Consider the following 12,066-nt stretch of genomic DNA (forward strand, 5'->3'; position numbering starts at 1 on the left):
TCGAGTATACTGCAACGTTTAAATTTTGCATCTCCTAAGAAATTCCTTCACTTTTCCATATTACGAGCTGGGAAAACAAATCTGAATCCTTCAGGGACGAGTTCTTTAAATACTACAACCACCGCCCCCCATTCCCCAGCTCTAGACACACGACCCAGCTCTGCATTAACTCAGCCAAACTATTCGCCGCCCGCCTCGCCTTTAAAGAAACCGCTCGCGGTCCGGCTGCCCCAGAGTTCAACTTCCGGCCACACAGTGAGAGGATGTTTTGCTTCTGGCCACGCCCGCCCCACCCCGCCTCCCGTGAGCGAGCTCGCGTGGGCGGGCGCGCGGTGGGGCGGGGCCTTACTGGCGGCCGCTGCACGGTTCGCCGTCACCCGGAAGCGCGCGACACACGCAGGTACGCCCAGAGCGGCAGACAGCGCGGCGGCGCGCGCGCGCTCCCGGTGCCCTCTCCCGTGACGTGCCTGGCCGTGGCTGCGCAAGGGTGCTGTAGCTGCCAGTGCCGCTGTCATGGCGTCGGAGGCGCTGGCTGAGGAGAACCCACCGCGATCTCTTTAGAGCGAGGGGCGGGCGGCTGGGTATGGAGAGCGGCCCCGAGAGACTGCAGCCGCTAGAACACGGGGTGGCCGCCGGGCCAGCGCCGGAGATAGATTCTCCGCCGGAAGGGCGACAGGAGACCGGGCTCGTGGCTGGGGATGGTCGTGGAGTATGGGCGGCGGAGAGCTGCGGCGCGAACGGACAGGGGGCGACGGCTGCCGGGGGGAGCCTCTCGGACTCGGCTTCTCCCGCCGGCTCTCCTCTAGTTTCCGGACCCTGCAGCCCCCTCCCGGGCTTGGACTTGAGCGAGAGCGATTCGGAGAGTATTGCTGCCCAGAAGCCGCCTCTGAGAGGGCAGCACAAGGTGACTGCCTTCCCGGAGACAGCCGAGGCTGGAGCGGGCCCCGGGTTGGGTCCGGCCGTAGATGCTGGGCCTCGCCCGGCTCCCGCCGGCACCTGCCAGGCAGAGTTGGCGGCCGCGGGCCCCGAGGAGCCCAGCAGCGCCGGCGGCCTCAGCAGCAGTTGCAGCGACCCGAGCCCTCCTGGGGAATCGCCGAGCCTGGACTCCCTGGAGTCGTTCTCTAACCTGCATTCTTTCCCCAGTAGCTCCGAGTTCAATAGTGAGGAGGGAGCTGAGAACAGGGTCCCCGAGGAGGAGGAGGAAGGCGCGGCGGTGTTGCCCGGGGCTGTGCCTCTGTGCGTGGAGGAAGAGGAGGAGGAGGCGGGGGAAGCAGCTCAGGTGTTGGCGGCCGCCAAAGAACGCTTCCCGGGACAATCTGTCTATCACATCAAGTGGATCCAGTGGAAGGAAGAGAACACACCCATCATCACCCAGAATGAGAACGGACCCTGCCCTTTGCTGGCGATCCTCAATGTTTTGCTTCTGGCCTGGAAGGTACATTCTACAGCTTTCTATTTCCTACAGCTTTTGGGGAGGGGGAAACGGAGTGAGGAAGCTGCAATATGTCAGCCAATGGCTTCTTCCTTTTTTTCCTCACTCATCAGTCCGCTTTTCTTCGTACGTGGAATTAATTCTTTGACTCCCTTGCTGAATTCTCATATATATGTATCAAAGAATTGCCGGCAACCTCAGCTCTCCCTTGTAGTGTTTAAGAGTTCAAACATTCCTCTGTGGCTGATACACTTAATAAGACTTAGGGCGTCCTAAACCCTATCGTTATTTTTAAACTATATTTTTTCTGACTATCACATATGCAAAAGAATGAAGAATTGGTGAAAATGGTCTTCATAAATTACCGTCAATCCATGATATTGACTGGAGCAAATTTTGATGGTTATGTTGTCAGTTCTCCAACTAACTGCTGCTGCATTTGAGTATGGATACTTAAGGAAATGGTGATAATTTCCTTAATTCCATTTAAGGAAGAGCATTGGTCTGAGACCCAATTTCCATAACTTCTTGGTTTTCAAAGATTATGTTTTCATTTTATGCGTGACTTTCACTTGCCTCATTTCTTTGGCTCTACTTAGTTTGCCTTTATTAGGAGTAACCACACATTAAAATGTGCTAAGGGAGCTAAAGTTGTAACAACTAAAATAAGGAAAGATATACTCAAGGCAAAGGAGCAAAAAGGGAAGGATCCTTCAAAAATAAATATATTGAGGACTCAGTGTGTGTTACCTATAAATGAAGTGTCTTATTTAAGCTTGCAGTTTTAACGTGCTGAGAATATGCATCTTATAGCACATATTTTTTTTCAAATAGATAATTTTATCTATATAAAATGCTCCCTAGAAGAAAATAACCTGCATTATTCTTACCAGTTAGTAGAATACTAGAAAGTAAAGGGAATAGTATTTATTACATGTCTTTGTCTTCCTGTTACTAGCAAATGTCGATGCCAAAGAAGATTAGAATTCTTACCAGTATCTGGTATGTAATTGCACTCACATGTTTTGAGTGAAGATTGTGCCTGCTCTTGAAGAGCTGTCATGCTATTTGGGGTTACAGCACTTTGAAATTATTAAAGAACAATGCACTATAAATACTAGGTTATAGGAAACAGATTGAAATGCCTTAGATATCTGAAAAAGGGAAATTTTCCATTGGCCTGGCTTTGACCCAGAGAGCTTCATCAGATTTGTGGGTCTTGAACCAAGCATGTAAGGGAAAGTAGAATTTAAAATAACAGGGAAATGGAATTTCTAGAAGACAGAAGGGTATAAACAAAAGGGATGAAAATAGAATGGATATTGTGTGTGTGTTTATTGACTGACAAGAGTAGTAAGTTCATATTGGAGAATGATAGAATGAGCCTGAAAAGGTGAAAGAGAGCCACTTAATGGAGCAGCTGGAATGTCAGACTGAGGAGTTAGACTATCCTGTGGACTGAAGTCCCCAGTCTTGTAACAGGAAGGAATAACAATTTTCTGTAGTCTTTTTCTCCCTTCTTAGTTTCTGTGTGGTACTGCAGAAGTTCAGAGGATGGAGCAAGTACTGTGGTTTGGAATGTTTGGGCATAGATGATTATTGTACAGACTGTGTGGAAGACATGGCTTCAAATGAGTGATCATAGGTTTGGGTTCCCACTATGTGTGAAGTGTCAGAAATAAAAAGACAAGATGCGAGGCTGCACTCATGTAGCTCATTTAAATTAGTGGGAGACAGACAAATAAACAATAATTACAGTGCAATGTGAGAAGGTCTATGGATTACAGCCAAAAGGGTAATTGGGGATGGGATATGTCAAGGGAATGCTTCATAGAAAAGGTAACCTGAACTGGCTATGAAGGATGAGTGACAGAAGGCTTTCCAGGCAGAAGAAATTGTGTGTTCAAAGATGCTGAAATAGAAAAAGGTTTGTTCTACTTGGGGAGGAATGCGTGGATGAGGGGAAGGAAATGGAAGTAGCAGGAAATAAAATTGATTGGCTGGATTAGACTGTGAATGAGTGGGCATGTTAATGAATTTGGAGATTATTTTATAGATCTGGTTCTTAGCCTTCTTTCTGCCTCCAGGCTATTGCTGCATACAAAAATTACTCATCAGTAATCATCAGTACTGATACGGAGACTGATTAAGAGAAGCAAGGTAGGATAGAGCAGTGTTCTTAAAGTGAGCCAGGGCTTCTAGAGATCAAAACTATTTTCATTAATAATACTAAGCTGTTATTTTCCTTTTTCACACTGAATCTCTCAACAAGTTTGTTTTCCAGGCTTCATGATGCGTAATGGCATCATTTCACTGACAGTTAGTGGAATGTGTGCTTGTGTATTCTTATGTTTAAATTTTTCTCAATTTTCATTTCCAGTACAGTAAATGTTAATAAGTATAACCCACGTAGTCAAAAGCTCTTTGAGGTCCTCAATAATTTAGGGCTGTAGTGGGTCCTGAGACCAAGAAGTTTGAGGAATGCTATAGTAGAGAAAACAATAAATAGGGTATAAATGTAGTTATCAAATTTCAGAGGACCCATCACTAGGAGGTGTTTAGATTTTATATATAGCTGATAACAAGGAGCTATTGTAAATTCCTGGACATGATGAAAGTAGTCTTTTGGTCTGAAATTAGATCAGCGGTAAGATTGCAGTGAGCATAGCAGGAAGAATTAATGAGCATAGCCCTTTCGGATGGGGAACTTTTCGCCCCTTCTGTTTGATGAGGGTAATTTAGCCTACCGATGAACTGATCCCTAATTGGATATAGGAAATGAAAGAGATGACACCACTTTTTCTAATCTGGGTGATAGAAATTGCTTGGGTCATTCAAAAGGTAGAGAAGGTGTTTAGTTGGGAAAGTTGATGTCAGAGTTTGGTTGTGTCAGGTGGAAATGTCTGATAGTGGGACATAAAGTATAAATGTTCGATATGCCACCAGACTCATGGAGTGGGTCTCAGGAAAGAGGTCAAAAGTATAGAGAAAAATTGAATTAGGGAATTGTTGCATAGATGTAAGTATGGTAGCTATGAGAATAAATTCCCCATAGACGGTGGTGAGTTAAAGTTCTCAACTCTTTTCCATCCCAATTATGTGAACTACAGATTGCCATTACAGACATCCTTGCTGTCCTCCCTCTATTTCCCCACTCCCTCTTGCACTCCTTTCTCCAGTAGACACAGGAAAACAGGAGTAAATATTAAACTTGGTGGGGGGAGGGGAATGCTAAACATTAAGGGTGAGAGAGTGCAAAAGAAACCAGTATAGGCACAATTTGAGATGTGAATGAGAACTAGAAAGAGGACACTTGTCATGACAGTAGTCCGGGAGAGAGGCTGTAATTTTAAAAAAGTGGTCAGTTATCATTTTTGAATGCAATGTCCTCAGGAGCTGCTGGAGTAGGAAAGATTTTGCAAAAAGGATATGTGTGAGGACAGGGTTGCTTAGAAGTCAGGAAAATATGGGCCCCCTCAGAAGAGGTAGTAAAGTTCTCTTCAGAAGAAAGGAATAATAACCTTATTTTCTGAAGGAATGGAAGGAAGAGGACAGGGAAGATAGATATGGTTACATTAAGATAGACAGGTAGATGGTAAGTGAGGCCTCCTTCTCAATTTTGACACAGTGACTATTTACCTCACCAATCATAACTATCCAATTCATTAATAATTAAGAAGGAGAGGGATTGTAAAGTTTGAGGGGTGGATTTTGTGAGAAAGGTACATTGTATTTTAAAGAAGTTCTAATCTCATTGGAGATTATAACTAGGAATTTGAGGTATAAGTAGAAAGTAAAAAGCAGCAGTGGATAAATTGGGGTATTCTTTAAAAACTTAGTCTATCAATTTTGCTTTGTTTTTGTTTTTTCCCCAGGAGTTCTCTTACACCTGGAATAGCAGGAAGAATGGCTGGTTGGGTTTATCAGGGATTGGGCTTTTCAAGGGTTGATTCATGAAGAGTTAATGGAATTAGAGTTGAAAGTGAAACAACTGATCATCTCTTTTGGGGGAGGTTGAAGTAATGAGGACAATCAATAAACTGAATTTATTGGGAGGATTTGAGTGATTCAGAGGATGTAAGTGCTGTGGTTCTGGATTGAGTTAGAAATGTTGGAGTTTTAAATGAGAAGTATTAGTTTAGGACTGATGAAGAGTAGGTAATCATTCATAATCTATGAAACAGTTGAGCTGTGATTATCTGATGAATCAAGGAAGAAAGAAATCTGTTCATTAAACTTAATTCAAGCGCAAATTTCTTACTTTGTTCAACTGGCAGCAGGTAAAATTTTTTAAAAATTAAGTTATCATTGATACACAATCTTATGAATGTTTCACATGAACAGCATTGTGGTTTCAACATTCACCCATATTATCAAGTCCCCTACCCCCACCCCATTGCAGTCACTGTCCATCAGCGTAGTAAGATGCTATGGAGTCACTTCTTGTATTCTTGGTGCTGTACTGCCTTCTCCATGACCTACCTATATTGTGTGTGTTAATTATAATGTCCCTTAATCCCCTTCTCCCTCCCTCCCTCCCTCCCATGCACCCTCCCTAACTCCTTCCCTTTGGTAACCGCTAGTCCCTTCTTGGAGTCTGTGAGTCTGACTTCAGTTTTGTTCCTTCAGTTTTGCTTTTTTGTTACACTCCACAAATGGGTGAAATCATTTGGTATTTGGTTTCTCTGCCTGGCTTATTTCACTGAGCATAATACCCTCTAGCTCCATCCATGTTGTTGCAAATGGTAGGATTTGTTTTCTTCTCATGGCTCAATAATATTCCATTGTGTATATGTACCACATCTTCCTTACGCATTCATCTACTGTTGGACACTTAGTTTGCTTCCATATCTTGGCTATTATAAATAGTGGCACCAGATAAATTTACCCGATTTTATGTTTTGGAATACATTTTCATTTTGCTTCTTTACTTTAGACTATATTTGGTGTTATATAGTTTTTCTTTATTCTTTCATTTTATCTGAAACAATGCCATTTTTTTAGGTATATTTGAGGGTTGTAATCCATTTAATTAGATGTGTTTACAATCTACAAGCCAGAAGATAATTAAAATATAAAATATAGCTTCTAATGATACTGGCCTTATGTTACAAATGTTGAAGCTGAGTAATGAGTACTTGAAAATTCATTGTGCTGTTATTTTTCTGCTGTTGCTTATAATTTAAATTTGCATTATGAAAGATTTTTAAGTTTCTGCCTTAATATTTTTATGTTTATGAAGGTACTACTTTTATAGAGGAGTCCCTATTTTATTATACTTTGTTTTCCTATAGAAAGATTTTTACAGATTCTAAGGCCCACACACTCAAAAAAAACTTACATATAATTTATATTGTACATCATGATAGAGGACATATAATATTTAATGGTTATGTTGCTAATCATTATGTAGCATTTTAGTAGAAGAAGGAAAATACTGTTCTGATTTAAGATGCTAAAAGCACATCTCTCCTCCCTAGCACTTTTGGGTGGGAAATTTTTTTCCCCCTCTCTTGGCTTAGTCAGAGCTGAGATCACCTCCTACAGTGAGTCAAGGGAGGAAAAATTAGTACTTTCTATCTCTACTACCATTACCCTGGTTCAGGCCACCTTCATCTCTTACCTGGCTACTTTAGTTGACTTCTAAATGATCCCTTGTCATATCCTATTCCCATCTATCTTTCAAGCAATTAATGTAAAACTAATTTAAAAACTGTCAGTTTTTCTCTGGGTAGATTTTTTAGCATGGTAAGCATGCTGTACTTCTTAATATGTACTTCTTAAATATAAGTCCAGTGAATTTTGAACTAAAGATGTCTTGTTTTACTGTTAAATTTCACTATAACAACATTCTTTATTGCATGTAAAATAAGACATTCTTGAAAATCTAATATGTGTGGATATATCTGCAGTTTCTTTAGTTTTAAATAAGCCTTGGTTTTACTCTGAGGATGGGGTCTAAATTATGATTAAAAATCAATGATGGTAAAGGTGTTTCAAATTGGCCTAAGTGGAAGATTGTCTTTTATATAATTTTCCTTATTTGAAATACTGATGGCAAGTAGAAAGCCAGTTAGATTTACTAAGAAGTCTGGCTTTAATATTTTTAAGTACAGCAATTATTCTTAATAAATGAATAGTAAGATAAGAAATTAGATTATAAAGCATAGTATATAACACCTTATTATACATGTTTATTTGCTGGAGCCAGAATTAAAGGAATGTGAAAAGGAGCCTTAAGTTTTTTAATCCTTATTTTGAAAAAAAGATGTATTTCTTCCCTTTGATTCCCATTAATTATACTTACAGTATTTACAAAAAATAATTTCTTTACTATTTCAACTAAATATTCATGAATGCTATATGATTTACTGCGTACTCAAAATTAATGAATTTTGAACTAAGAAGAAATTGTATTATATAGTTGGTCCGTTTTACCATACATAAGTAATGTAAAAATAGAATGAAGCCTAGGAATTAAATAATTCATGCACAAATTAAAACTGGTTATCTGAATTCCAACTAAACTTTCTGTTTGAATGTCAAAGTAAACTTCTCAGTTCTGAAGCAGACTAAGTTATCTTTCCTTACCAAACTTCTTATTTTTATTGATTATATGGATCTCAATTTTTAGTCTTCTAAGCCTTAGAGTCTTAAATTATTCTTTCTCCATCATCCTCATTGGTCCACTTTTCATTGGTCACAAAGTTGTGCATTTAAAATAGGATTTCACTTTCTTTCAAGGGATTTTGCTGTTTTTAAAAGTCTATAAATACTGGTATAATGGAAAACTTTGAAGTCAGATCTCAATTCACATCACAGCTCTGCTATTTTGGGCAAACTAATTTTTTAATGCCTTACTTTAGTCTTTGAATGAAGTAATAATGCCTGCGTCATAGAATTGTTGTGGATTAAGGGTAACATGCATATTGAATGGCAATTAGTAGTTCAATAAATTAAAATTTTTCTTCCTGACTTTCCTAAACAGCAGAGACTGGCAAATACTTAATTTTTTAATCTCCTCAAGTATCCCTCCAAATTGAAAGAGGCATTAGAATTCAAGCTGTGTATTTCTTGAGTATTTGTTTATTGGTATTATAATTAAACATTTAATAATGTTCTGTGACTGGCCATTTTTGTACTTAACATCACCTATATAAACCGCTTCTTTATTAATTATTACAGGTACCCTTCATTTCTCTCAGAATATCAAAATCTTGGCATATCACTTTTGGGATGTTTTATATTCCTGTTTAAGATTTTATGAATACTTTAAACAAAAAGTTTTGTTGTTTTTATTTTTGGTCTTGTGGGTCTATTCTCAAATACATTTCACTCTTCAAATGACTAAGAATTACAGAATCTTTGGGGGTGAATTAATGAGGTTTTACCTACATTTGAATATTTGGAATTGGAGTAGCTATTTCCTTTTGTTAAGATAACTTTTCTTGCTGTACTTATAATATTAATTTGCTCAGGGAATCTAGTTAATACAATAAAATGTTATTTATAGGATAGGGCATAATTTATTTTCCTAGATAATAAAAGCTTCATTTTATTTGGACTCTATTAATTTGAAACTGTGTGTTAATGTGTGCTGAGAGGCTTTGCTCAAATTTTAGGAAGAATTCTTAAAGTACTTAAAAGAGTAACTTCCAAGTGTCTTGTATACATTAAAGTACTCATTTACTTATAAACAGTATGTTACAGATTATTACTAAAAGAGGACCACCTGAGAACCTAGGTCATACATCATTTGTTTTTTTTGTGAAATTTAAAATTTAGTGACTCAGAGAAAATACCACAGTTTTAATTCTACATTCTTAGCTAGTTTTTTTCATAGCCTGTTTCTTCTTTAATAAAATCTAAAGAGACAAAGGAGTGCAAGTCTTAGAATCATTAACAAAACCTTTGGCACTTGCTTTTGGGGTGATGGTGCTACAGGAAAGCAAAAGAGAGAAGCATGCTTTTTAAAGATCATTCTGTGGTTTAAATAAGATTTATCAGGGAAATGCAAATTAAAACCACAATGAGATTACCTCACACCAGTTAGGATGGCCAACATAGAAAAGACTAGGAACAACAAATGCTGGCGAGGATGCGAAGAAAGGCGAACCCTCCTACATTGCTGATGGGAATGTAAACTTGTTCAACCATTGTGGAAAGCAATATGGAGGTTCATCAAAAAACGAAAACTAGAAATACCATTTGACCCGGGAATTCCACTCCTAGGAATTTACCCAAAGAAAACTTCTCAGATTCAAAAAGACATATGTACCCCTGTGTTTATCGCATCACTATTTACAATAGCCAAGATATGGAAGCAACCTAAGTGTCCATCAGTAGATGAATAGATAAAGAAGATGTGGTACATACACACAATGGAATACTATTCAGCCATAAGAAACAAACCCTACCATTTACAGCAACATGGATGGAGCTAGAGGGTATTATGCTCAGTGAATAAGTCAGGTAGGGAAAAGACAAATACCAAATGATTTCCCTCATTTGTGGAATATAACAATGAAGCAAAACTGAAGGAACAAAATAGCAGCAGACTCACAGACTCCAAGAAGGGACTATTGGTTACCGAAGGGGAGGGGTGGGAGAGGGCAGGTTGTGAGGGTGGGAAAAGGGAATTGTGGGTTATCATGATTGGTGCACATGGTGTGTGGGGGGTCACAGGGAAGACAGTTCAGGTCAGAGAAGACAAATAGGGACTCTGTGGCATCTTACCACACCGAATGACAGTGACTGCAATGGGGTATGGGGGGGACTTGATAATAAGAGTGAATGTAATAACCACATTGTTTTTCTTGTGAAACCTTCATACAAGTGTATATCAATGATACCTTAATTTAAAAAAAAGTTAAGATTTGTTGAAGGCTCCAAAGCATTAGTGAAAGGCAGGCATTCACTATTATATTCTTTTATCTCTAATTCTAATGACTATCCAGAATATTGGCTAAAATTCAGGTACTGAATATACCACTGAGTATGCTTGTTAATAAGACAGTTAAAATATTTGCCTGTTTGTTGTCCCACTACTAAATCATTATAGAGGTTGTTATTTTCTATATCAAATATTTGAAGCAAGATTTGGCAGGCAGTTGTTATTATTTAGAAATTTGAAGCCTAAACCCTTAAATCATATCTGTAGAAATCTAGGGTTTTAGAATATATTTTCCAAATACATATACTTGTTAGTTCCTTTGTTTCTTATTTTGACAATTTTATGTTAGGATTACTACATTAACCAAAGTAGAGGATAAACTACTTGCTTATGGAATTTTCTGGTGAATATATTTCTGAGTGAATCTGCCTGGAATAAAAGAATGTATAGGTCTTATTTATAAAACATTGTTTAATGTAAATGGGACTTTCAGATTGGTCAGACAACTGTTCAGAATATAAACATTCACAGTGAGTATAAACTTACTGGTTTAAGTATCAGACCTTCAAAAGTGGTACTAAAACACCTTGATAAAATATGACATAGTAACAGTTAAAGTCATCTGAAGCAGGGATCAGCAAACTTTTCCTGTAAAGGACCAGAACGTAAATATTTTAGGCTTTGTGGGCGAAATGGTCCCTTGCAAGGATTCTACTCTGCTATTGTAGAGCAAAAGCAGTCAAACAACCATATATAAACAAAGAGTTACTGTGTTCCAGTAAGACTTTATATAGAAAAACAGACAAGGGACCATAATGTGCAATGAATTTCAATTAAAAAATATACCATATGTGGAAACTCTCTGTGATTTCTGCTTGGTCTTTCTGTAAACCTAAAACTGCTCAAATAAAATGAAGTATGTATTAATTTGTTAAAAGAACATGTCACAGAAAATAAAAATTATTTGGAATGAAGTGGTAATCAAAACCTCCATGGCATCTCTTAGTTTCCACTGAGTGATAAATTCACTGGATGATGAAATCATATGCATCAACTGTCATGTATATTTTCAGAGGGTCTCAAACTGTTCTGTTTTATAGGAAATTTGTTAGAACTTATTTTATTCATTGATTAAACAGAAAAATTGTGATAAGCTATTGCCACATTTGGAAACATAAACACCCAAGCAACTGCTTCAATATTTCGGGGAATTGTTGGAGAAATTGCTGACCTAAATGATTTCTTTGGTTGAACAGTAAATCATTCCTGAAAAATAATTCCTGAAGAATTATGTTGCTATTTTCCTATCATTGATACATTAATTACTTTGCTTGAGTTTCCATCCTACAGTATTTATTTTTCTCCTATTTTATGCATGTAACACAGCATGCTTTTGAACAAGTTAGTTAAAATATTTACAGTCATATCTGTACAACTCATCTGACAATTCTTTTGAATAATTTAGACCAATGTGTTGCAACTGAATTAACTTTAGAAAGAAATATGACTATAAGGTATGTATCAACTTTTAACCTTTTTATTGTGAAATATAACATATACAGAGAAGTGTTGTCCAGTTTAATAAGTTATTTTAAAACAAATATCAGCAGAACTACCATAGAAGTCAAGAAATAGAGCATTGCCAGCCCCCCACAAGCCTTTCTTATACACCTCTTTCCAACTATAACTCCTTTCCTTACCCCTAAGACTAACCATAATCCTGATTTTTCTGGCACTTATT

The 12,066-nt window shown here is 38.2% G+C and overlaps 1 protein-coding gene across 2 annotated transcripts in view; it reads left to right on the forward strand.

Moving 5' to 3' along the window:
- Window positions 1-450: 450 nt before the first annotated feature.
- MINDY2 (MINDY lysine 48 deubiquitinase 2) overlaps window positions 451-12,066 on the forward strand; it is a 74,099-nt gene continuing 62,483 nt past the window's right edge. For both annotated transcript variants that reach the window (XM_036903017.2, XM_057488846.1), the window contains exon 1: window positions 451-1,435. In XM_036903017.2, coding sequence (XP_036758912.1) covers window positions 584-1,435 — 852 coding nt within the window. In that variant the 5' untranslated portion in view covers window positions 451-583. The remainder of the gene's footprint in view (window positions 1,436-12,066) is intronic.

The sequence above is a fragment of the Manis pentadactyla genome, chromosome 11 (assembly GCF_030020395.1).
Source record: "Manis pentadactyla isolate mManPen7 chromosome 11, mManPen7.hap1, whole genome shotgun sequence".
NCBI lineage: Eukaryota > Metazoa > Chordata > Mammalia > Pholidota > Manidae > Manis > Manis pentadactyla.